This window comes from Typopeltis vanoorti, chromosome 3 (assembly GCF_054136105.1).
Source record: "Typopeltis vanoorti isolate ZY-2024b chromosome 3, IOZ_Tvanoo_1.0, whole genome shotgun sequence".
Lineage (NCBI taxonomy): Eukaryota > Metazoa > Arthropoda > Arachnida > Uropygi > Thelyphonidae > Typopeltis > Typopeltis vanoorti.
Window position 1 is genome coordinate 152561842 of NC_143551.1, and position 27374 is coordinate 152589215.

Sequence of the window (27374 nt, forward strand, 5' to 3'; positions counted from 1 at the left end):
ATGCGTTTGTGTTGCTTGTTTAGGTGGCTAAGGAATGTGTATAGCGTCTGGCAGCCATTGGACCAGATCACAAAAACATCGTCAACATATCTAAGCCAGACTTTGGGTTTTAAAGGAGAAGAATCTAAAGCATGTTGCTCAAAATGTTCCATATAAAAGATAGCACTGGGGGGGGGGGATAACGGCAAGCCTATGGCTGTGCCTTCTTTTTGTAGGTAGAAAGTGTTTTGCCATACAAAATAACCTGAACGTAATACATACACAAAGAGCACCGTGATATCTTGAGGGAATTTGTTCTGTAAAAGAAGGATTGTGTCAATGATTGACACAATTGTAAAGAGGGCAGAGATGTCAAAACTGACTAATAAATCGTCTTTTTCTAATGTAATGTCGTTGATAATGATTATGAAGTGTTGTGTGTTTCTGCTATAGGAGGGGGGGGGGGGAATGACCTACCAACTCCTTGAGTGTTGCTGCTAATTTCTTGGCTAAGTGATAATTCGGGCTATCTATCCCGAAGTGGTGTGTTTTCTTTGTGTATTTTTGGTAGCTCGTAAATTCTTTTCTGGAATGAGTGTAGTGCGGAAATAGTTTTTTTGACCGTATTTTCGGGACATGTGGTAATTGACTTAAGTAGTTTCTCTGTTTTCTTTTTTTATTCTATTGGTTGGGTTGTAGTTAATGAGTTGGTATGTATTATTGTCCGAGACTAGCAGATTCATTTTTTTCTAAATAAGTGGTTCGGTTTAAAATAATGGTGGCACTTCCTTTATTGGCTCTAGTTATTACGATATTTGGATTTGATTTTATTGATTTTACCACTGTTAGTTTGTGTTTTGTTAAGTTGCTTGTTATTGTTTTGTTATGATTTAAAATGTTGGCAGTTTCTAAACGTATTTTGTCTGGTATGTTATTTGGGATGTCTTTTTCAATATTACATACAAATTCCAGTTTGTTTATTGATCTGGGTGCTATGGCAAAATTTAGACCTTTTTTAAGTACCAAGAGTTCATCTTTGTTTAAAGCATAGTTGGATATGTTCACTACTTTACCGTTAACTGCAGGCAATTGGTGGCTTCTGCTGTTTCTTGCTTCTGGTTGGTTGTTATCATTTATCGTGGAGAAATTTGAATATGGCCATTAGTTTTGTCGATCTTTCAGTCTATGAAATGTGGAAATTAGGTTTTCTTTCTTTGTTTGAAGGATACGGTTCACCGTGTTGTCCGTAATCTTTTCCAGGATCATCCAGATATCTGTGTTTAAGTAGCTTGAAAGTTCCGATTTTTCATTTTGTTGCTGATTTTGAGTAACAGCTAAGTTCTTTCTAGTAGCCTTGATCAGCTCTCTGAGTAGCGCTTTCTCCATGCGGTGGTATATTCATTGCGCCTTCGTTGAGGTGAATTTTTTCTTTAGTTTGATGCAATTCGGAATGATATTGCTGTCCCTACACCATTTTAAAAAAGCCAGTCGATTCATCAAACCAGAAACATGAATCTTCAGCTTACCATATTGATTGCATCGCTTGTGGGTCGAATATCCATGAATTATCATAATCCTTTCTTTTAGTGTTGCACGGTGATCAGCATTCATATTAGAAATTGACTTTACAACTGCGTTATAAATAACTCTTTTAATTTCCCAAAGTTTCGATCTTCATATTATTATTATTATTATTCTGGGCAACTCCAAGGAGTCGACAGACTCATCGAGGGAGGCCCTAACATCATGTCAAGAACAACTATTCGACCTTCACACAGCATCTACCATACCTTGCCTTGAACTCATTTACTGTCGTAGCACCCACAACAGACTCTGGAAGCTTATTCCACTCATTCACCACTCTCCAAGTAAAAAAACCTAGCTCTAACACCCTTGTCAACGACGCTCTTGCCAGCTTCCATGCATGACCCCTAGTCCTCCCACCACCAGTCATATTTTCAAAAATATCTTCTGGATCAATCTTATAAAAACCCTTCAGTAATTTGAATGTCTCAATCATATCACCCCTCCTTCGTCTATCGTCCAATCTCTGCAACCCACAAATCTTCAACCTATTCTCATAAGGTTCATTCCACAGACCTTCTATCATCTTGGTCACTCATCTCTGGATCCTCTCCACTTCCTCCCCATCATGTAGTCCAGATGGGGTCTTATCAAGGCTCGATACAGAGGAACAACAACTTGTTTGTCTCTGCATGTTAAAGTATTTTTCAGAAGCCAAGTGATTTGATGAGCTGATTTAGTCACTTTTGTAATGTGTCCCATAAACTTCAATTCCCTATCCACCAACACTCCCAAATCACTGGCCTCATTAATCTCCTGGAGTATGGTTCCAGCAATGCGATATACTGCTGCTATTCTTTTCACCCCAAAGTGCATAACCTTACACTTTGCCACATTAAATTGACATCCATTTTTCCTATCCCAGTCCTCCAAACTATCCAAATCATCCTGTAAACTTTGCATCATCAGCAAACAAGTGAACACTTCCTCTCAAATCCTTTCCTATATTATTGATGAACAAATTGAAAAGCAGTGGTCCAAGAACAGTGGTCCCTGCGGCACACCACTAGTCACAAGCCGTCTTTTAGACTCCACTCCTGAATAAACCACTCTCTGGTATCTCTCCTTCAACCACCCTCCTATCCATCTCACCAACCCTATATCTATCCCGATCTGTTCCAGTTTACTGATTAGGGTTCTAAGTGGTATCCAGTCAAAGGCTTTGGCAAGGTCCAATAGTATCACTGTAAACCCATTACCCCTATCCAGTTCAGCCGTCACTGTGTTATAGAATGAGCAAGTTACTGAGGCATGATCTACCCTTCACAAAGCCATGTTGTCCCCCACACAATATCCCATTTTCATCTATCCAATCCTGTATTCTTTTCTTGACTAATTTCTCTAAGACCTTGACAATGATTCCTGATATGCTAATCGGTCGGTAATTTACAACAGCAGTCTTGGAACCACGTTTATGCAGTGGAACTATTTTCCCCTCTTTCCACCTCCTCGGGACTAACCCAGACCCGAGACTCAAATTAAACAAAATGGTCAAGGGTACTGACAGTTCTTTAGCTGCTTCTCGTACAACACGAGCTGGTATACCATCCAATCCCATATATATACCATATAATCTACTGGTACATTCGTTTCTGCAATGTCACCACCTGGATGATATATTCTTGCAAAGTGCTCACTCAGTAACTCAACTATATCAACTGATTCAGTTACCTCCCTACCATCGGCATTCTTTAAAATCATTCGGCCATGTACATTTTTCCTTTTACTTGCTACATATCTAAAAAAGCTGTTTAGGATTCTCTTTAGCCTGCATGGCCAATGTTGTTTCGTAATCCTTTTTTGCTTTTCTTACCACACTCGTTACCCTTCTGGCCTGTGCTTTATACCGTTCATGTGCCTGCCGGTCACCTTTCTCCTTAAATTCATTCCATAGTTGTTTCTTTTTTTGCAGCTCAAGCTTAATGGTGTTATTCATCCATTTAACCCCTACTTGATTTATTATTCAGACTCTAGGTATACAGTCAGCCATTGCTTCATGCAAACACTTCTTAACTGCCTCCCATGCACTATCAACTTCTAGTCTTTGCATTTGTACATGCCATGGCACTGAACCAATCAAACTCCTAAGCTTGTCATACTTTCCAGCCTGATAATTCCACATGTACCCTGTCTTAATTGAAAATTCCACACCTCCAGCCACCTCCCAAGTCAAGACCCAATGATCACTCTCACCGATTGGTGGCAATGTGGTCATATTTGTTACAGCCAAATCCTCAGATGTAATTACTAGGTCAAGCACTCTCTAACCCCTAGTATTTTCCATTACATGCTGTCGCAGATAGTTATCCCTTAATAACCGCATAAAATCCAATTTCTTCCTCCCGTGTGTCCTCTCCTCACTCCAATCAATGCGACCATAGTTGAAATCTCCCATAATAATCACCCTCCTTCCACTCATTTCTTCTATTTGCTTATGCATACTATCTACACCATCTTTTCCATCACCTGGTCTATAGCAGCACCCAATTGTATATTTAGTTCTGCTAGCCACAATCTCACACCAAATGGCCTCAAATGTGCTCTTTTCTCTATCCTGCAATTCAACTTCTATTCTCCTTGGCTGGAGCTCATCAGCTATCATCAACAATACTCCTCCCCACATTTTATTCTCCCTGTCATTCCTGAACACACTATACCCATCACATTCAATCCCACTAGCTATATCATCTACAGTCAGCCATGTTTCACTAATACCAATAACCTGTGGTCTGGAAGTGCCAACCATGGCCAAAAACTCTTCCTTCTTGTTCCTAATACTCCTAGCATTAGTGTACATGAATTTAAGACCCCCATTAGCCACAACCCTACCTTGATGCCTTATATTAACTATCCCACTCTGATTTGTTGTCCTTATTCGCTTGGGCATATTATATTCATTCATACATTCAACTGCCTTCCTAAGGACTGTATATCTACCCCCCCCCCTTAATAAATCTAGTTTCCCTGTATTGTGTAGTGGATGTACAAATTCCCTGAATTTGCACATCCACTACATTCAGCAACACTTTCTCCACTTTCTCAAGTCTCCATACACCGTAACCATTCAAATGCAAGCCATCCATCTTATATAGATCCTTTCGCCCATAGAACTCACTCCACACATCCACAAATTCCACACCACTCGTCATACATAACCCATGCATAAAGTCATTCGCAATTATGGCCCTCCTTTTAAACATTTCACTGTCATACCGTGGCAAAAGACTAATCATTCTAACTCTCTCACTCTTTTCTTTTGCTACCTCAAACAATTCATTCAGGTCTTCTATCATTTCCATTTTATCTCCTTTCAAATCATTCGTACCTGCCACAACAATCATTTCTTTCACCCTTTCCTTTTGCTCTCTAACAGACTCAGTTACATCCTTTATGGTCACACCAGGTTGGTACGATTTTGTCAAATCCTCTACTAACAAGTCTCCATACAGCACTTATCCTTCATTTTGTTCATGTTCACACTCATACGCCTATTTTCCTGTCATACTTTTTATTATTGGCTGGTTCATTCAGTTGACTTTTGCTCATACGCTCTAGCTGCTGTTTTGCCCTTTGTATCGCACCATTCAACAACGCGATCTCACTCGTTGCATCTATCTCATCTTTTTTATTCTCTATAAAACCATTAATACTATCATTCACACTTTCTACATTCACACTCTCACAATTCTTTGGTACAACCTCGCCGTTTCTTGTCATATCCCTATTTTCTTCATTCTGAAGTTTAACAAAAATATCACACTCATGATCCGAAATACACTTCAATTCCTCATTCTCCCTACATTTTCTACACACATTCACTCCTTTATTATCATCTAACTACACTCTGACCGCACTCCGCAAAGCGTACATTTCGCAGATAGTACACTGAATCATCTCCTTTATATTACCGTTCTTGAAAGAAGATGGCGAACCATCATTACTGGCCGCCATTTTCCTTCGTACTGGAGCCTTACTTACTAGTAACATATTTTATCAAATTATAAATTATAAACACCAAAAACACACAAACAGACGCACTAAGATATGCAAGGCAAACAAAACTACGCAATATCAAAGTAAATTTATCAATGACAACTGAAAATAACACTTATCTTATCAGGAGCTTTCACGAACACTACACACTACGAATCCCTCTAGCGGCGACTTCCCGACATAGATTATGTTATAAAACACTTTAGTACACTGACTACACTATAAAACTACAATAATATACTAAAATTACACAATTAAATCTAACAAAATATTAATAAATCAACAAAAATCACAAATCTTTCAGGCGCTCTCCGACAGTACGTCCTTTCACCAGCTAGCCTCGACACCAGACATATTCCATATTAAGATCATTATCTGGAGCATATACAAATATACAGGACAAGCCAAGTTATATTACATATAGTAAGCTAGAGAAACAATGATTTGATCATGTGATCTTTTAATTTGTAAAATTAAGAGTGATTTATAACACGATTGTAAAGTCCATAATTTCTAATATGAATGCTGATCACCGTGCAACATTAAAAGAAAGGGTCTTACGAGTACTTTGCATATTATTATCATCTGTGTTTTTCTTGAGATCAGATGTGACTTTAGGTGTTTCCTAACTCCACAGAAGCATCTATTTGAAGAAAGAATACATCTCTGAATCTCAGTACTGATATCATTTTTACAATTAACTTCTGATCCAAGGTATATAAAACTATGTACAATTTCAAATTTATAGGAACCAATTTCAATTTTAAAAGGATATTATCAGAAATCTTTCTAGTTACTGGCATATACTTTGTTTTTTCTTAGTTAATCTGCAAATTCATCTTCTTTTTCTAAACCGATGAAAGTTTCTTCCATTGCTTTTCGTGCCCTTCCTATAATATCATCTGCATATGCCATAATTTATACTGATTTGAAAAAATTAGTTCCCCTTGTATTAATGCCAGCATCTCCGAAAACCTTTTCAAGTGCTATGTTAAACAGTAAGCAAGCTAAGCCATCCCCTTGTCGAACACCATTTTTTATATATATTATTGGATCAGACAAAATGTTCTGAATTTTGATCTGACAACGAGTATGTTTCATTGTAGCTTTAACTAAAGCAATAAGTTTTCGTGGCATCTGTAGTTCCTCCATTGCAATAAATAAGTTCGATCTATCTATACTATCATATGCTGCTCTAAAATCAATGAAAAGGTGGTGTGTTTCAATTACAAATTCATTACATTTTTCAAGTAATTGGCATATATTAAAAATCTAATCATTTGTAGATCTTCCTTGATGAAATCCACAATGATAATCACAAATAACATTCTCTACATAGGGATAAAGTCTCTTAAATAGAATGTTAGAGAAAATTTTATAAGTTGTACAAAGTAAATTAATTCCTCTATAGTTAGAACATATCGTTACATCATCTTTCCTATGGATGGGGCATATGACGCTAAGATTCCATTTGTCTGGAATTGTTTCATTAATTAATTTTTTTTGATAAGTTGACACAGCTTCTTAAAGTATTCTGTACCTGCACTTTTAATTAATTCTGCTTGTATCCTATCTGTTCCTGGAACTTTATTGTTCTTAAGTTTTTTAATAGCTGTCCCCACTTCTGCATCTGTTGGTACTGGTTCAAGTTCTTCTAGATCTTGGCTCTCATCTAATTGACCAGATATATTTGGATTCAATAATTCATCAAAATGCTCTACCATCTTCCTAGTATCATTTCATTACCACTCAAAATTATACTCTCCTTATCCCTACATAACATTGTTCCAGGCTGGAAATCTTTCTGGCTACTATTTAACTTTTGATAGAAAGATCTACTTCACACTTCTAAGATGTTCCAATTCCTGGAGTTCATCCTCACAGTATTTCTTCTTTCTATTTTTATGCACTCTTTTTTCTTCTTTTCGAGACAAACGATATTCCTCCACAGCTTTACAAGTGTGGTTCCTTTGCTGCATTTGTTTGTATGTCTCATTTTTCATTTTTTAATATAGTCTCACGTTCACATTCTGCATCAAACCAATGGTTATACTTAACCTACTGACTTTTCCTAATACAGCAGACATAGTATCCCTAAGAACAACCCAAGCCTCATTAACACTCTCACCAATGGTTAGACCAATCAGGTTTTCAGTGATTTGATAACCCATATTTGGCTTTAACTCCAAATTCCTTCAATCTTTCCTTATTAAACTTTCTAGCATGGAACCCATATTCCTTGCATTAGATATTCTACATAGGGATAAAGTCTCTTAAATAGAATGTTAGAGAAAATTTTATAAGTTGTACAAAGTAAATTAATTCCTCTATAGTTAGAACATATCATTACATCATCTTTCCTATGGATGGGCATATGTAGTGTTGCACGGTGTTTTTTTTGACCGTATATAATCAATAGTGATCAGAATTTTCTATCAACAATCAAATCAGAATTTGATATAATCAATAGTGATCAGAATCAGTATTTGCTCCTCTGTAGGTTCTAAAATCCATCAAATTGGATAGGGGTCTTGTATCAATTAAAAGATGATCAATTTGGTTAGAGATGGCACCATTAGGAGACTTCCAGGTCATTTTACAAATACCTTTATGATTAAACATTCTACTACCAATAACCATATTTCTTGAAGAAGTAAAATTGATCAATCTAGTCCCATTATCATTAGTCTCATTATGTAAACTACCGTATTTTCCGGTGTATAAGACACTCCTATGTATAAGATGCACCCAAGAAATTTAATACAATTTTCTGGAAAAAAACCTAAACTTTAAACCATTTCAAAATTGTAATTTTTTCGATGTTGAATCACATATTTATGAAAAGAAATAATTTTGATTCATATTCTTTTGGCATTTTTTGTACGCATACAAAGTCCACTGCGTTTCATGAAATGGTAACACCATGATGCACCACCTTTAAAATCTTCAATGTTACGCTCACAGGCTACTTTGATTGCATGTGTATGAATCATTTTTGTTGAAATGGCAATGCCATTTTGCCGATTTTCTTGCACCCATTTCAAAACTTCGGTCTCTAGTTCTGGCCACTTTGCAATTTTTCCACGTTCCGCGCACTTTTCATTATGCAAATTGTACAAAATCTCCTTCTGATCATGCCAAGTTCTAATCATTTTTTCTGTAGGCGGAGGTCCAAAATGTCTTTCAGCTTCTCTATTCCCGTGTTCTTCCGCATATTTTACAACCTGCAATTTGTAACTTGAAGAATATGAATGTCGCCTGTTTTTTTCCATCACTAAAATCTACGGGGAAATATCAAACTGAACACAAAATATCTCAACACGTCAACTCAATACTGATAAACATCCGTAACTGATTACTTGGATAAGATACTATGAAACTTGAATAGAGACTCCCCGTTCTTAGCCAATGACGCGCTAGAAGTCACGTGAAGGTCACGCATCAGTTTGATTGCACCATTAATCACCTACAAAGATCTTGGAACATAAAAGGGAGTGCGTATGACTTTGAAAAGAGGAAACAATCTTTACCTTCATTATATAAGACGCACCCCATTTTTAAGATGAATTTTTAAGGTAAAAAAGTGCGTCTTATACACCGGAAAATACAGTATATTTCCCAATGGTTGGCCTATGTGTATCCTCTTTGTCTATCTTGGATTTTAAATTTGATCTGATTTTCCCTTTCAGTCGTTTCCGACCATAGGTGACTTTGTAGGCATTGCCCACAAAGCACTCCTGGTGAGATTTTTATGGCTGGGATGTATTCATGATTGTAATCTGTATGTGTTCATGGGGCCGGTTTGCCTGTTCTGGGGGACAAAAACCCAAAGTTTCCGGGTGGGGGGAAACCCTACCTCCGTATGAGACTGGCTAACTCACCTTTCGTCGAAAGAGACCAGATAAAGGTTCCTTGCTCACGTCACTGACGGGAATTAAACCCAGGTCTTTCCGACCAAAGGGCTTTGTCTATACTGACTGAGTACGGAGGTTCACTGGATTTTAAATCACCTATAATAATTTTTACATCCCTCTTTGGACATTTCCCATGGATCTTATCTAATTCATAAAACAACTCTTTTTCAGCATCATTCTTTTCTTCAGTTGGAGCATGTACACAGATAAAACTGTAGTTAAAAACTATCCTTTAATTCGTAACCTACACATTCAAGGTGAGTTTGCTTTGAAGTCCATGATAAGATGTTTTATCCTCTTGTTTACAATGAAACCTGTTACAAACATGTGATCTTTCTTTTGGCAGCTATAAAAAATAATATGATTTTTCCTTTCCATAATCCCCTCTCCTGTCCATCTCATTTTTTTCTATAGCTGTAACAAGTATCCTGAATTTATCCAATTGCTCCAGCAGCATTTTTAAAGCTCCAGATCAGTAAAGAGAAAGTATGTTCCATGATCCAATTCTCATATCCTTAAGACATTTGCCATTTTGTTGCCATTTAGTCCATCCAGCAGTTATTTCTTTAGATTTCATAACCAGGGTGGGATCGTCAACCCCCCATACCCAACCCCCAACCTGGAGGACCAGGCCTCCATATTTATGACTGACCCCCAGAGACAGGGTGATCTGGCTATACCCCCAGGCACTGGGTACCCATTTCAGTTGCCTCATACGATATGCATGTATTACAGTGAGGCTATTCTTATTCCCCGGCCATCACACAGGGATTCTTGTTCTATAGTGAAATGAATTCTGGAGTATTGGCAGTTGAGGTGGAAGAAAGTCTAATGTGTTTGAGCCATTGGGCTAAATAGAGCACACATCATCATCAAAGTGAATTTTGAGGATTTGAGAATGACAATATCAAGAGCATGTTTTTCAAATTGTTGCTTACAGAAATCAGCTAGAGGAAGAGAGCCATTGGCTGTACCTTCTATCTGTTAAATGGTGTCCTTCCAAGTGAAGCAGCCAGTGGGATAGTAAAATTAAAGAGATCAATGTCAGGGAGGAAAATATTTTTCAATAGTAGTGTCAGAAAGGGGCATACTGGTGACAACAAAGTACACAATGATACCATTATTATATAAAACTAAATTTGATTTGAAATGAATGGAATGGAATTTTTTTATACAGAATGAAGTAATACATCCTGCCACCACCATGCCTTAGAAAACTTGCACAGAAACAAACGGAAAAAATTACTATGCTTCGATGCAACAAGTACAAACTTGAAAGATTTTTTCAAACTTTTTTTTCAGCAGCAGATTTAAAAAACCAAGCTAATCTAAATAATTACCACTGTGTTTAGGAAAGCCAACAGCACCCACAGAAGGTATCCCTCAGGAATTTAAGATTCTAGTGTAACGTCTCCCACTTAATGTTTTGTTTTGTGTGTTTTTACAATTTTAATATTGTATCCCTGATGACATCTCTGTGACAATAGAGGAAATATAGGAAACACAATTAAACTTGTGTTTAATTTTCTATGCTGTATTAATTCCGTTAAACCTAGTTGGTGCTGGTGGAATGGCCTCAAACACACAGTGATTGTTATGTTTATACACAAATGTAAGGAGAATTCAAAACAAGAGAGCTGAGTTTGTTGCATTGATTGAGACGGTATGCCCAAAAATAATTGGAATAAGTGAAACTGGGTTGTTTGAGGAGGATGTGATGTCAGGAATAGAATTAGAATGATAGAAATGTGAAAAGAGGAGGGGGGGAGGGAGGGTGCTGTTAATGATTGCAGAGGAATTGTGTCCGCAAAGTGGGGAAGTTGGTAGTGCATGCACAGATTTTGAATCTGCATGATGCAAAGTTGAAATAAACAGGTTAGTATATCTGATAGGATGCTGTTATAGGCCAGGGAAATACAGAGAATATTGATCGTGAAATGTTTAGGTAAATTAGTTGGACATGTAAAAAGAAAGTGATCCTGGTGGGAGACTTTAATCACAGGAATATAGACTGGAAGGAGGATATAGTGTGTGTGTGGGAACAAGGAGAGCAAGTTTGTGAAATTTCTGAGAGATAAGTATCGTAAGCAACATGTGATTGAAGGAACTAGAGGCTTTAATGTTTTGGATTTGGTGATAACTTCACAAGATGTAGTTGATAATGAAGTGTTCACACTACTGCCAGTTGGTAAGAGTCATCATGAGGTACTTGTTTGAGAAGTGATGAAACAAGAAATGGTCATTGCCAAAAAAGAATACACGTGGAAGTATAAAGCAGGTGATTATAGGAAACTCTGTAGTCAGTTAGCATCAGTATGTTGGGTAGATGAGCTGAGCAGAAAGGATGTTGACAATGCATGGAAACTTATAAGGCAGTATCTGATGAAAGCAATGTATGACTACATACCGAGGGTTAAGCAAGTAAATAGAGTAGGAGTGAAATGGATGAACAGTGAAATCAAGCAAGCTGTGCTGGAAAAGAAAATGCTATGGAGGAGATACAAGACACTTGGTGGTGATCAGATCCATGAAGAGTATAAAGTGCAGGCTAGAAAGGTGACAAGCATGGTAAAGAAAGAAAAGGTGCAGTATGAGAGAAGATTGGCTGGTCAGGCCAAGGTTAATGCAACGGAATTTTTCTGCTACATGGCAAGTAAGAGGAAGAATAATTATGGCAGATTAACGTTGGTGGATAGTCATGACAGCAGACTAACAGCTCTAAAGGATATAAGTGGAATTACTGAACGAGCACTTTATCAGCGTCTACTGGTGTAAATGATCCAGTGCAATTGAGGCAAGTATTAAGAGAATTGGAAGTGAGAGAAACAGAGGTGTATCAGATGTTGGCTGGGTTAGATGTGAATATGGCTGTGGGAATCGATGATATATCACCACATATTCTTAAGGAATGTGTACCACTGTTGGCTATGTCTTTGACCTGGTTATTTAATGAAAGTCTTGCAGTGGGTAGGGTTCCTAAGGAGTGGAAAGAAGGCAAAATAGTACCACTCCACAAACATGGTTCTAAGACAAAAGTCTCCAACTATATATATAGGCCAGTCTGTATAACTGCAGTTGTGGTCAGGGTGTTGGAGAGATTGGTACGGAATAGAATACAGAATTGGGTGATGGACATACATTCTTTATGATGGTCAGCATGGATTTGTAAAAGGTAGGTTAGATAAGGGAGAATCATATACAGTGATATTCTTAGACTTTGTAAAAACGTTTGATAGATTACCACATGATAAGTTAGTATACAAGCTGCAGAGTATGGGAATAGATAGTATATTGGTTAGATGGATCAGAGATCGGCTCTAAATGATAACAGAAGGTTGTGTATGTTGGAGCAATGTCTCAAAAAAAAAGAGAGTAACCAGTGGCATGCCCCAGGGTTCCGTTCTTGGGCCCCCTGCTGTTTAACTTGTTTGTAAACGATATATCATGTGGACTGACTGGGGATCTTCAGTTATTTGATGATTATGCAAAGTTGGGAAGAATTATAAGTAGCACTGCTGATAATTGCCTTCAGGAAGATTTGAATAGACTTTTTACTTGGGCATTAATCGAGGGAGTTGTACAGCAATCCCTCGATTAATGTGCCTCTAAAATTTGATTAGTGCACCTATATACATCTTAAAAATAAATGTTACAGATTTTAAAAATTTTCGATCTATACATTTTTTATGGCTAACTATTTAAAAAATCACTCACCAGGATGAAATAATTTAGTTACCGATTTGAAACATTTTACAAAGTTATTTTTTAATGGCATACTACACTATTTCCATGTACACTATGTTTCAAATTTACCGCCAAAATTTATGTCGTCTACTTTACATAGCATTTTGCTGATCATATCTCGTGCAACTGTTTTCCTTACTTTTTTATTTTAAATTATTTTCCTAACCTTTAATCATGAGTAAAACAATTTGTGTAAGAAGGAGACTATTGTGATCAACAAATAGTTAATGTCGATGAAACCGGCCTTTTTTTGGAAGAGAATGCCTTCCAAGACTTTTCTAGCCAAATCAGAGAAATCTCAGCCTGGTTATAAAGTCGCAAAGTCGAATGAAATTACTGCTAGAAATATGGGAGCCATTTGGAAACACATTCTTCCACATTATGCAAATGATTTTAGAGGCTTTTCAAATGAATCTAAGTTAATTAAATCTCATTCTGAGAAGTTGAGTGATTCCGACCTGCTAAATTTAGATACACAGTGGGAAGATCCTGAAGAATATGAAGAAAATTTAATCACTGACAAGCCCAAAGAGGTTTCACAGAAACAATTTAAAAATAATTTTCGCACAATTGAAGTTTTTAAGCAGCAATGCTTAGAAGCTGATCCTGGTGAAGAGAGAACCAGTAAAATTTGCAGAAGAGGCAATAGGGCCATACCGTCAGTTGTATGAAAAAAAGAAACAGAATGCCCGCCAAACTCGTTAGCTCAATTCTTTGTTAAGAAGCAGAATAATAAATTTATATTCTGAATATATTTTATTGTTTTTCAGCTTCATGGTTTTCCTTTAACTAGGCCCTGAGACATACCCTAATTCTTTTATAAAAAAAATTAAGGGTCAAAAAAGAAATCTGAGGAACAAATTATACATTTTTCCATAGGTTATTATATTTGATTAGTGCGTTTTCGATTAATACGCCTGTTTTAAAGAACGCATTAGGTGCACTAATCGAGAAATTGCTGTAGTTTTAATATCAATAAGTGCAAGGTGTTGCATTTTGGAGTGAAGAAATATAATGCTGTGTACTATATCGATGGTGCTGTACTGCAGGAAGTGGATGAGATTAGAGATTTAGGAGTGATGATTGACATTAGACTGAAGTTTAGAAGGCATATTGCTGGTGTTGCAAAGGCTGCACATCATAGTGCTGCTATGATAAAAAGTACTCTAACATGTAAGGATAAGGAAGTGGTTGTATCACTGTATAAGGCAATGGTCAGACCACACTTGGACTATTGTGCTCTGATCTGGTCACCTGGTTTTCAATGTGGAGTGGAGACATTGGAGAGGGTCCAGAGGCAAGTGACTAAGACAATGTCAGGACTTTGGAATGCTGGCAATGGAGAGGGGTTGAAGAAATGTAGATTGTAGACTCTGGTTGAAAAGGAGGAAGAGAGATGATATGATAGAGACATTTAAGTTAGTGAGAGGATTTTATCAGATTAATCCAGAGAGGATTATAAAAAGAGTAGAAAAAAGTTCTTCCCCCCTCAGAGGTCATTCCTGGAAGTTATGTAAAGTTGTGGTGAAGAGGGATGTGAGGAGTAGATTTTTTACATGGAGAATTGTCAGTGAATGGAATGTATTATCAGAATGGTTGTTAATGCAAGGAGTGTTAAGGATTTTAAGATAATATATAATAAATATGTTGTCATTTGAATGAACCTCCCACAATGAGTCTGTTGACTCTATGGAGGGTGTTATAATAATAATTAATTAATTATGAGTGTAAACCAGCACCTAAGTCTAAATACTTCTTTCATCTCTATATCTTTACTCATATATTTTGTTCTACCAAAATGCATAAATGTCCCTTCAAATGCAGGAAACAAAAACAATCACATCCTTTTCCCCTTCAACTGCAGAAAAATAGATATGAATATACCATGCATATGAATTTTTATAGCCTATAAAGGATATCAGTTGTTTCTTAGAAGTTATTTTCAATTGTGTATGATGAATGATTATGAATGTATGTAAAGCGTTAACAGTATTCCAGAGGGAAATAACAGTCAGATATCAATGGGAAAAGAAAATATCTTACATGCCACTGTACAGGTAACTATTTCCAAGTCGATAATCTGCTGAAGAAATAGAAGTCAGCAGGTGACAGTGAGACAAAGATACCAATTGACAGAAACCAATACTCTTTCGAATGTAGACCCAAAAGAATCTGTTTGAAGATGCATGCAAGGAGACAAAAGCAAGCATTTTCATCAGCCAGTGATGTGTATTTACAACAGTAAATACACATCACTAGCTGATGTGGGCCAAGGTATACCTGAAGTAAAGAAATTTGTTCTGTAGAGCAAGTCATGTTACATGTACTTCCAGTCTGATAGATGCATATGTAGTCTTCTAGGTTTTACAATCATGTTCTGGACAATCATGTATATACTGTGGCAATTTTATGGTATTGATACTTTCATCTTCTAACATAATAAAGCTCTGTCACAATGTTGCACGTTTTTTCAGATGATAGTTCTTAACCTTTCAAATTCCTTAGTAGCAGCATTTTCAGAGATGGTTTAAGGATTTCCAAAGGCTCTTCTTGTAATGTGCCACTGATTTTAGCCAACTTGATGTGAGTGCTGCTGATCAGTTCTCGAATTAGCTTGCCCATGTGCAAGTGGAAAAGCTTAGTACAGTTCTTCAACTGTAGCAACAACAAGAATGCATAGTACTGATCACAGCCACTCTCAGAAGATGTAGTCAGAGTGCTCAGTCATGGGCATAATTTTGCTATCATGCCCAAAAAAGTACCAGTTTTGGAAATAATAACTAGTGCTGGAATAGGACATCTATAACCTTGCACTCACAGTAGCTAATTAACATTTGTTTGGATGTGGCTAATATTCCAATGAAATCCAAACCTCCCAAGAATAACTTTCCACCTAAGGAAATATCAGCACTTAAGTTATTTATATAAGAACAAACAAATTTTTGTAAAAGCAGACAAGGGAAATGCAACTGTTATTATGGACCAAGCAGATTACAACAGAAAAATTAGTCATTTCCTTAAGGACCTGCTACATATCAGATTATACATTGGAATACTACAACCCCCCCCCCCAAAAAAAAAGTTTAAATTTCTTAAAAAAAGTTACATCTCGGCACAAAGAGCCTACTAAAAAGCTTAAACTTTATCATGTCAAGCCACCCTGGATATATGGAGTCCCTAAAATTCATAAACAAAATATCCACTCCCCCTACCTTTTGTCAAATAGTAGATAGCATAGACAGCCCACCTACAAACTGGCCAAACATTTATCCAAATCACTTTCTCCTCTCAGAGGCAACTCTCTCTCTCTCATCTGTTAAACTTTTCTACATTGACATCACCCTGACATTAAGCCTCTCTTGGCATAAACACATTACAGCCATTCTCAGCACACAAAAAATCAGGAGTCCTCTTTCATTCAAGGAATTACTTTACCTCTGTATAGCTGTTAGCCCTGTACAAATCATAAATCCATCCATCTATTGAATAATGCTAATACAATGGGAATGGTGCCCCCAAGAGTCTCCTAGAAATACTTGATACAATACAGAAGAGAGCATCCAAACTGATTAATGACCCGTCTCTGACCAACTCGCTCACACAAGCATTCAGTATCTGCTGCATGCATCGTCTATAAATATTTCCATGGCAAATGATCATCACAACCAGCATCAATAATTCCCTCTAACAAATCCAATGAAAATCATGCAGCTGCCATCCAACATCCCTTCACAGTCCAACTCCTAACCCACAGAATAAGTTTTTCATTGCTGCTGCTGCTCCTGCACTCTGGAACAGCCTTCCCCTCCTTTTATTTATTCGTATGGGGTTTCCCCCCATTCCTCATCCATCCTGTAGGACTGGTTGAGCCCTCCTAGTGAGGGATTAAGTATGTATTATGACTGTAAATCCGTGTGTGTTCATGGGCCAGTTTGCCTGTTCTGAGGGACAAAAAAACCCACGTTTTCAGGTGAAAAACCCTCTACCTCTGTATGAGACTGGCTAACTCACCCTTAGTCAAAAGAGACCAGATAAAGTTTTCATGTCATGGACAGGAATCGAACCCAGGTCTTTCCGACCAAAGGGCTTTGTCTATACTGACTAAGCAACGAGGCTTTCCTACATGTTTCATACAGAATGCAATGCATAGGCCATCAAATGTAATGTGAACAAGTTCCTCTGAAATTTTTATGACACCAATTTTATGGTATCATAAAAATTTCAAATGATTTTACCCAATCAAACTATTTTAAAATTATACTGTCTAAAATGCTATGTGTAGAATAATCTCCATGATGAATCTGAAATGAACACAAGGACAGGTCAGGCTGTCAGGTTCCGTTAATGTTATTATAAGAAACAAAATCTTCATGACTAACTGTAATTTTCTGTTGACTTAATTGTCTTTGACATACAAACTGCTTGGAAAGAATTCAATGGGCATCATATTGAGGAACAAACAGCCATGGTGCCCCACCTTAATAAAATGAGGAATCCCCCCTTTCGCTGCGATGACTGCAGCAATTCTACAGGACATACTTTCTACAGTATTATAGCAATCAATGGGAATTTTTGACCATCCTTCCTTTAGGCATGTAATGAGATCTTGGACTGTTGTGGGGCAGACATCCCTTGACCCCACCCCGAAGCTCCAGTTCATCCCACAGGTGTTGTTCAATAGGGTTGAGATTAGAGCTCTGTTATGTGGAGGCAAGTCAAGTGTGGTAATGTTCATGTCCACAAACCATGCAGTTACAACAGCAGTCTGCTGACAGCATGTATTATCTTGCTAAAAGAGACAATGGTCAGTTCCATAAAAACATCAGAGTAGGAAGCATTGCAGTGTCCAGAATGTTCAGATACCTCTTGAAGTTTAATGTTCTTGGCACCACAAACAGAAGTCTGAGGCCAAACCAAGAAAAATAGGACCATACCATCACACTGCCATCTCCAGTTTCATAGTTGGGGTTACACACTCTGGCAAAAGACATTAACTGGGCATCCACTACATCCACATCTATCCATCTGCTTAGCAGAGGGGTATAGCATGATTCGTTGCTCCATAACACAGCTTTCCAAGCTTCCATGTCCCACTGTACAAGCTCTTTGCATCATTTAAGATGCATGTTGGTTCGAATAATGTGGGGCTTGCATATTGCGATCCTACGATGGAAACCCATGTTGGGAGCCTCAATTTTGAATGCTTTTATGCAGATTTGTGTTCTAGTCGATGTCCAGAACTCTGCATTCAATTTGTCAGCTGATGAATGGCGGTTTTACATATTATCTTTTGTAGCACACTATGGTTATGTTTGGTGAGTGTGGTGGGTCGTCCACTATGGGTAGCACTTGCCGTTGAATCTGTGCTTCCATCTCAGTATGGTATCACAGACTGCTGACCTGGGATGGCCCAATTTGTTAACAATTTACCAAACAGCTAGGTCTGCAACATGGCATCCCATCACAATGCCTCTTTCAAACTCCATCAGTTCCCTTCTTTCAGCCATTTCACCCAAGCACAGTTGCACTGTCTTGGGGGCATCACATTCCTCCAATTTATGAGCTACAAGCACTTGGCTCATTATGTAGCATGATGCGCCTTACCTATGGGGTTGTCAGTTCACTTCTTTCCAAGCGGTGTATTTGATTCATATATTTAAATTCATACATTAGAACACTTTAAAATAATAATAATAAGCTGATTATGTTTCATCTTATTCCAACACTTCAAGGCACTTTCATTAAATTGTACTATGAATAATATTCTTCTTCAACTCATCTGCCCCCTGATTAGAGATACCAATGAATTACTGTAGTTGGCACATCACTCCTCTGCTGATAAGTAATTACTGTATCAAAAATAAGTAAAAATGTAAAACATAAATGCAAAAAATAAAATAAAATAAAATAGTCCACCAATGGCAGTAATGTTCCACAGATTTACAACCTTTCGTGGGTAGGAGTCACATATAAAATAAATAAAATTTAATTTAATTAAAAAAAATATGTAAATGGATCAAGTTTTCGTAGTCAAAAATTTGCATGAAATTTACACCAGTAATACACATATTAGATATCTGAATTATTTTAAAGAAAATTTCTATAGTTATTTCTAGATTTGAGGTGAAGACTAGGTGGATTTATGAGAGTCTGGTGTGGGGGTAGGAGTGGGTTGCTCATTGCTTTATTAAATTCCTTAATCGAGGCTTGTCTTCTCCGTATGTGTGGTGGAGCAATGTTAGATAGATCAGGCAGCCAGGAGAGAGGGGTGCTTCTCACTGTCCCACTAATTGTGCGCATGGTAGAGTTTAGCTGGGTGTCTATAATGTTAGTGTGTGTGTGTACTTCTTTCCCAGATAGGGGCACAATATTCTGCTGCAGAGAATGCAAGGGCTAGTGCAGACAACCTTAGGACTTCTGCACCACAACCCCAGGTTGTTCCAGCAAGCTTTGAAATGACGTTATTTCTGGTTTTAATTTTATTGGAGAGGTTGATGATGTGCCTTTTATAGGTTAGGCTTCTGTCCAGGCTTACTCCAAGGTATTTTTTGGGTGAGGCTTGTATTCTACCAATTTTCCACAGAAAGGTTGAGTTGTCGATTCACCTCTGCATTGTACAGGTGAAATACTGAGGACACTGTTTTCATTGGATTTGGTTTCAAGTACTTTTCCGGGGTGTTCAGGTCTGTATTCAAGGTTGATTCTAGGTTGGTAAAGGAGGTGGATTGATGTAAGATCGCTAGGTCATCGGCGTACATATACTTTCTTGAACTGGTATGAGGTAGATCATACACGTAGATGTTAAAAAGTATAGGGGATAACACAGAGCCCTGAGGAAGACCATTGTGAAGGAATCTGGGCCTGCTCTTTTTTCTGCCAATATGGACCCGGATCTTTCTGTTGGAGAGAATAGATTCAAAAAGTTGCAAAGTTTTTTTACATTTTATAATATTTCCTAGTTTTAGGAGGAGGGGCCCCTGATCCAGACAGTGTCATAAGCAGATGTTAGGTCAATGAAAGTGGCTCCAGATTTAAGTTTCTTCTGGAAGCCTGCTTCAATTTGAGTCAGAGCCAGGACCTGGCTCTTCCCAAATTGAAGCAACTTCTTCCTGGCCTGAAGCCAGCTTGTTCAGTCGGGAGTGCTCTTTCGATGAGTGGTGAAATTCTTTTAAGGAGAATTCTTTCAAAGAGCTTAAAGGTGGTGCAAAGCAAGGAGATAGGTCATAGGTTTTTCACATCATTTGGATCTTTCCCTGGTTTGGGCACCGCAATTATTTTGGCTTCCCACCACAGCTTTGGTAATTTACCAATCATGATGATTTCTCAGAAAACAGCAGCCAGCCATGTTTGGCCATGTTGACAAAGATGTTTTAGGAACTTAGGGAGTATACCATCTACTCCTGCAGCTTTGCCATTCTTGGTAAGTTTTAAGGCTATTTGTACCTCTTCCCGAGATACTGGGTGTACGAGTTCAGGAAGCTCGGGTTCCGTCTTCAGGATTTGTTTGATGGAAGCTTGTACAGCAATGGACAAACTCTCTTCGGCTATGCTGCCATCAATATCTGACATATGGAGAGAATACTGGTCCAACAATCTCCCAACAAATGGCTTCCTGCTAGAAGATCCCTGTGATCTGCAGCCTGGTTTTGATCTTCCTAGGAAGATTTGGTCATCAATAAACTAGTCAGGTCAGATGTGGCTACCTTCTATATAAATGGGGGGGGGGGGGGGCTGTCAGATCACCCTCATTGTGATTGTTCTCCCGTGCCTCAGACAATTATTCATATTGTGTACAACTGCCCAAGGCACCAATTTCACGGTGGTGGCCTACAGATGACGGATGAGGCCTTGAATTGGCTTTCCAGCCTGGACCTTGACCTGTAGTTGGTATGGTGGTGGTGGTTATGGAGGAAACAGAAGATCATAGTCCTGTCTCACCACGAAGACGTTATTCTCGTAGTCACTCTCATAGTCCTCATCATAGTATCAGCAGAACTCCTCATGTTAGAAGATGATGATACAATGTGAAATGGACCTCCTCTAATGGATCAAGTTTTCTCACACAAGACACAACTGCTCTCTACTTAAACCTCGGATACAGCTACATTTATGTTGTGAAGTGCTGTGAGAACATGCAGCCTTGTCATACTTGTTGCAGCAGGACGATAATTGTCCCTGGCTTGATTATGACAAGTTACTTTTGCTTTATTTTTTTTAAAAAAAGGAAAGACTTAGAAAGCAGGTTGTGCCTTTTATGTATTGAATTTTTATATGTTAAGATTTTCATCATTTGTTTCTGGAAATTGTGATTGTACTTTTCACTTACCAGTTTCATGTAGCCATAAGCATAAATAAATAAAATAGTTATTTCTTCATTGTCCCCTTTTTTAATAAGAGAGTGGATAGCAATGTTGTCAATACAAGACAAATTAGTGAAAGGAATAGAACTATTAAGAATTAGCTCATTACTTCAGCTAATTAAGACTACAATATAAAGCTTTAATATTCAGTTCTAAGTTTAATATTTTATTAATATTATGAACTTACCAGAGGCATGCAGTCCTAAAATGGTGTACTATTGGGATAACGGAGTCCACATAGCTGTACAAGTAATGGCAGTGAATATATTAATGCCCTATAATGAAGAGAACAAGAACTCAAGCATATTTATTATAGCATAAAAACATCAAAATGCTAATAAAATTTTAAGTTATAACTCACTCATTTTGTTACTTATTTTTAAAATAATTTCTCATGGTGTAAAACAACGTATCAATTAATTAGTCAGGATATAAATAAATACAGACATAAGGTATGATCAAAAAATTTCAAGACTGATTGCCAGATAACCTCTTGCATGTATAAACAAAGCTCCAACATTAAGTAATAATAGAGTAAAATCTGTTGGATCATTCCCTGTGCAATAAACAGTCATAGCTTGTATTACTGACAAATATCTTGTAAACTGCAATCAAATGCTCTGATGCTATGATTTGGGCTGCATTCAGAAATTAACAGACTATTATTCTTCCAATTGCACTATGGAGGCACTCAAATTGAATTAATTAAATTGTATTGTATAGGACTGGATAATAATCAATATGCTAAGGATTGGAGATTTGCTTTGTATGATAGCTATCAGCAAGTTTATTATTGAGGGGGGGGGGGGGAATATCCACTGTGGTGGTCACTAGTGGTGTGACCCAAGGGGCTGTTTTGATACCATTACTGTTTAATTTGTATGTTAATGATATTGGGAAAAGTTTGAATGGTGATATAGTAAAAATGAAGTATTTTTGAGTAATTTTCTTGACATTACTCCTCATAGTTCTTCCCAACTTTGCATCATCTTAAAACAACTGCATATTAACATTCAAACCTTTTGCAGTAATAGTCAATAAAGATAATATGGATATCCTGCAGGATGATTTAAATAGACTGATAATACAGTCAAAGCATAACAGTTGTTCGTTTAATGTGGAAAAGGGCCAGGTAATGCATATTATTATTTATATAGGAGATATAAATGATATATCATTTATTTTACATCATTTATATCATCTCCCATGATGAGTGGAATGGATTGCTAGAATTATTTGTGTTATGTCAGTGAATGAGTTCAAGAAGTATGGCAAATATCTTGTGAAAATGATTAGTGAGCCTTCCATAATGAGTCTTAGGACACTATGGACAGCCTGTATAATAATAATAATTGACAACTATTTGTCATTAACTTTCAACGTATACCAACTTACTATTCCAGTGTTTGATCCATGATTGGAGAACTTTTCAAAACACCAGTAGGAAAAAAAAATAGCATCTTTTTACATGCCAACTCACCCTCTAAAAGGAAAAAGATTTCATCTATCTCTTCAGCAAACAGATAGATGACAAGCACAAGGACATAAAGTGCCATATGTGAAACATAGCAGCAAATGTTTAAGAATGGGAAAAGAAAAAAATGAATATATATAAATAAAATAACAATCTCTTTTTAGGTATATTATTATTATTACTATTATTAGAGACCTCCAGGGAGTCCAAGACTCATCGAGGGATGGCACCTACTTTTCTACAACTTTCCCTCTCCACCACTCAACCTCATTCACCAACTGCATCATCTACACCAGGGGTTCTCAACCTATTCTAGTGGCATACCACTATATTTAATTCAAGATATTAGATGTACCAGTAAGGCAGTGGCTCACGTACCATCAGTGGTATGCATACCATAGGTTGAGAATCCCTGATCTACACCAATGCCATCTACTGTTCACCTCCACTTGTATTTTCACAGACAATCACAAATATCAATGCCCATGGTGGGGCTGGGAAGTATGACAAGCTTAGGAGTTTGATTGGTTCAGTGCCATGGCATGTAAAACTGCAAGGACTAGAAGTCGATAGTGCATGGGAGGTAGTTAACAAGTGTTTGCATGAAGCAATGGTTGACTGTATACCTAGAGTCCAAATAATAAATCAAGTAGGGGTTAAATGGATGAATAACACCATTAAGCTTGAGCTGCAAAAAAAGAAACAACTATGGAATGAATTTAAGGAGAAAGGTGACCGGCAGGCACATGAACGGTATAAAGCGCAGGCCAGAAGGGTAACGAGTGTGGTAAGAAAAGCAAAAAAAGGATTATGAAAGAACATTGGCCATGCAGGCTAAAGAGAATCCTAAACAGCTTTTTTAGATATGTAGCAAGTAAAAGGAAAAATGTACATGGCAGAATGATTTTAAAGAATGCCGATGGTAGGGAGGTAACTGAATCAGTTGATAGTTGAGTTACTGAGTGAGCACTTTGCAAGAATATATCATCCAGGTGGTGACATTGCAGAAACGAATGTACCAGTAGATTATACGGGAATTGTGGTGAATGAAGTGGAGGTGAGTAGTCTATTGCATAACCTTAATGTCAATACATCCATGGGATTGGATGGTATACCAGCTCGTGTTGTACGAGAAGCAGCTAAAGAACTGTCAGTACCCTTGACCATTTTGTTTAATTTGAGTCTCGGGTCTGGGTTAGTCCCGAGGGGGTGGAAAGAGGGGGAAAATAGTTCCACTGCATAAACGTGGTTCCAAGACTGCTGTTGTAAATTACTGACCGATTAGCATATCAGGAATCATTGTCAAGGTCTTAGAGAAATTAGTCAAGAAAAGAATACAGGATTGGATAGATGAAAATGGGATATTGTATGGGGGACAACATGGTTTTGTGAAGGGTAGATAATGCCTCAGTAACTTGCTCACGTTTTATAACACAGTGACGGCTGAACTGGATAGGGGTAATGGGTTTACAGTAATACTACTGGACCTTGCCAAGGCTTTTGATAGGATACCACATAGTACTCTAATCAGTAAACTGGAGCAGATGGGGATAGATATAGGGTTGGTGAGATGGATAGGAGGGTGGTTGAAGGAGAGATACCAGAGAGTGGTTTATGCAGGAGTGGAGTCTAAAAGACGGCTTGTGACTAGTGGAGTGCCACAGGGCTCTGTTCTTGGACCACTGCTTTTCAATTTGTTCATCAATGATATAGGAAAGGATTTGAGAGGAAGTGTTCACTTGTTTGCTGATGGTGCGAAGTTGGGTAGAGCAATTATGAGTGCCCAGGATGTCAAAAGTTTACAGGATGATTTGGATAGTTTGGAGGACTGGGTTAGGAAAAATGGATGTCAATTTAATGCAAAGTGTAAGGTTATGCACTTTGGGGTGAAAAGAATAGCAGCAGTATATCGCATTGGTGGAACCGTACTCCAGAAGATTGATGGGGCCAGGGATTTGGAGTGTTGGTGGATAGGGAATTGAAGTTTAGGGGGGAGCACATTGCAAAAATGACTAAATCAGCTCACCAAATCACTTGGCTTCTGAAAAATACTTTAACATGCAGAGACAAACAAGTTGTTGTTCCTCTGTATCGAGCCTTGATAAGACCCCATTTGGACTACTGTGCCCAGTTATGGGCACCAGGGATTCTTCGTGATGGGGAGGAAGTGGAGAGGATCCAGAGACGAGTGACCAAGATGAAAGCAGGTCTGTGGAATGAACCTTATGAGAATAGGTTGAAGATTTGTGGGTTGCAGAGATTGGACGATAGATGAAGGAGGGGTGATATGATTGAGACATTCAAATTACTGAAGGGTTTCTATAAGATTGATCCAGAAGATATTTTTGAAAATATGACTGGTGGTGGGAGGACTAGGGGCCATGAATCGAAGCTGGGCAAGAGCGTGGTTGACGAGGGTGTTAGCGCTAGGTTTTTTACTTGGAGAGTAGTGAATGAGTGGAATAAGCTTCCAGAGTCTGTTGTGGGTGCTACGACCGTGAATGAGTTCAATGCAAGGTATGATAGATACTGTGTGAAGGTCAAATAGTTGTTCTTGACATGATGTTAGGGCCTCCCTCGATGAGTCTGTCGACTCCTTGGAGTTGCCTGGAACAATAATAATATCAAAGCTAACCAAAATATCTGCAGCATTTAGCATTAAATTCTCAACAGAAGTTTTAAAATGAAGTTGTTTTTTTTATACAGGAAATGGTATGACCAGTGAGTGTGTGAGTGGGGAGAGGGGGGGGGATAAGAGAGTTTGCTAACTGTTTTGCTAATTTATAGCATGGGGAATCTGTAGCATCTTCTATAGGTCTTGGGGAGGACAGGATTTAACTTGTGTATTTTTGGTAATCTGTTTATCTGGGGGTGGGGGGGGGAGATAAGAACTGAAGGGTTTGAGTTTTTTTGTGATTTCAGACAGGCAGGAAGAAAGTTTTTTGAGCAGACATTTATTTTATCTGAGAGGATTGTAATCTAAAGGTCTGTGGAGATGCGGAGCAGTCTCTGAGAATGATGTTCATTTTCCTATTGTAGTCACTGGTATTAAGAATAACAATATCACTCCTCTTATCAGCTCCAGTAATGACTATACTGCTATCTTTCCATAGTTTGTTTTGGACTGAACTCTGGATTGGATGGCACTGAATTGGTAAGATAACAGATTTCTTTTATGAGATGAAGATCTCTAAAAAGAATGCTGGCAACATCAATCCTAGTGTTGTTAGCTGTTTTCTGGAACAAGTTACTAAGTTTTGATGTTGAACATTAGATCTAGTGCTAGTACTTGCATTGGAGCATTGGCATCATACACACCACTCCTTATCTAATGGTTACAGTTCCCACAGTATCAAAAAAATAATCAATCTTTCCCCAAATATTGTTCAACAAATAAGTTAAATTCCTTAACCATTCCCTTAAAATGTAGAAATTTCTTTCACTTAGTTACATAGAAAATTATATTTGACAAGAAATTATATTCTTGTATAATCCTTTACACTAGTAAGGAAACAAAGTTTGCTCATGATGCACAGCACTCCCTTTTGGATATGTATATTGCTATTCATTATGGGAAGGGTCACTCTCTGAACTGGTTTCTGGAGTTCATCAATGAGGAGCTAGACCAGGAGATACCAAAGTTTAATCAATTCAGAAGTCAGATAGAATATACTATGCATTTTGGAACAGAAAGGAAATTGATGCAAAGTTAGCAGCTTCTATATACATGTAGCCTACTCAACATGTAAACTTTGCTTATACACTTGAGTCAAGTATTAAACAAGAATATAATTTCTTGTCAGGGATCTGCATTTGAGTTTTGTAGATCTGGAAAAGGAATATGACAAGGTGCTAAGAAAAAAAAAGCTGCATTTATATGGTACAAATGAGACATTATATTAAGTAATATATAGTCTATATTTGAGTTGCAAATCAGTAGATAGAAGTAAATTTAGAAGAGAAAGACTTTGGAATCTGAAGCTGCTCTTAAAAATTGGCCTAATTTGAATAAATATGGTTTCATTAAACTTCCTAAAATATGAAAAACACAAATACTTTGAGATCCCAGTTTACACCCTAAGCTGCCAACAGGTGCCTCACCTAGTTAGGAATCTAGACTTTCGTCCACATATTTCACTTAGTTTTGTATTGCCTCTGTGTGTGTGTGTGTGTGTGTGTTACAAGTCTCATTGCACTCCCTGACATAGTGACCAAGATGAAATACTAGAAGAATTAAATATTATTTTTAATCCTTTCTCAGTGCTGTTGTTGAATTTTGAATGAAAATATTTTTACTAAGAAATATCTCATTCAGAATTTAACAAG

The 27374-nt window shown here is 37.6% G+C and overlaps 1 protein-coding gene across 2 annotated transcripts in view; it reads right to left on the reverse strand.

The window, feature by feature from the left end:
* The window catches only part of LOC150108663 (nuclear factor 1 A-type-like), a 299832-nt gene that overhangs the window by 232927 nt on the left and 39531 nt on the right, over positions 1 to 27374 (reverse strand). For both annotated transcript variants that reach the window (XM_090416139.1, XM_090416138.1), the window contains exon 2: positions 21762 to 21849. In XM_090416139.1, coding sequence (XP_090272265.1) covers positions 21762 to 21770 — 9 coding nt within the window. In that variant the 5' untranslated portion in view covers positions 21771 to 21849. The remainder of the gene's footprint in view (positions 1 to 21761; positions 21850 to 27374) is intronic.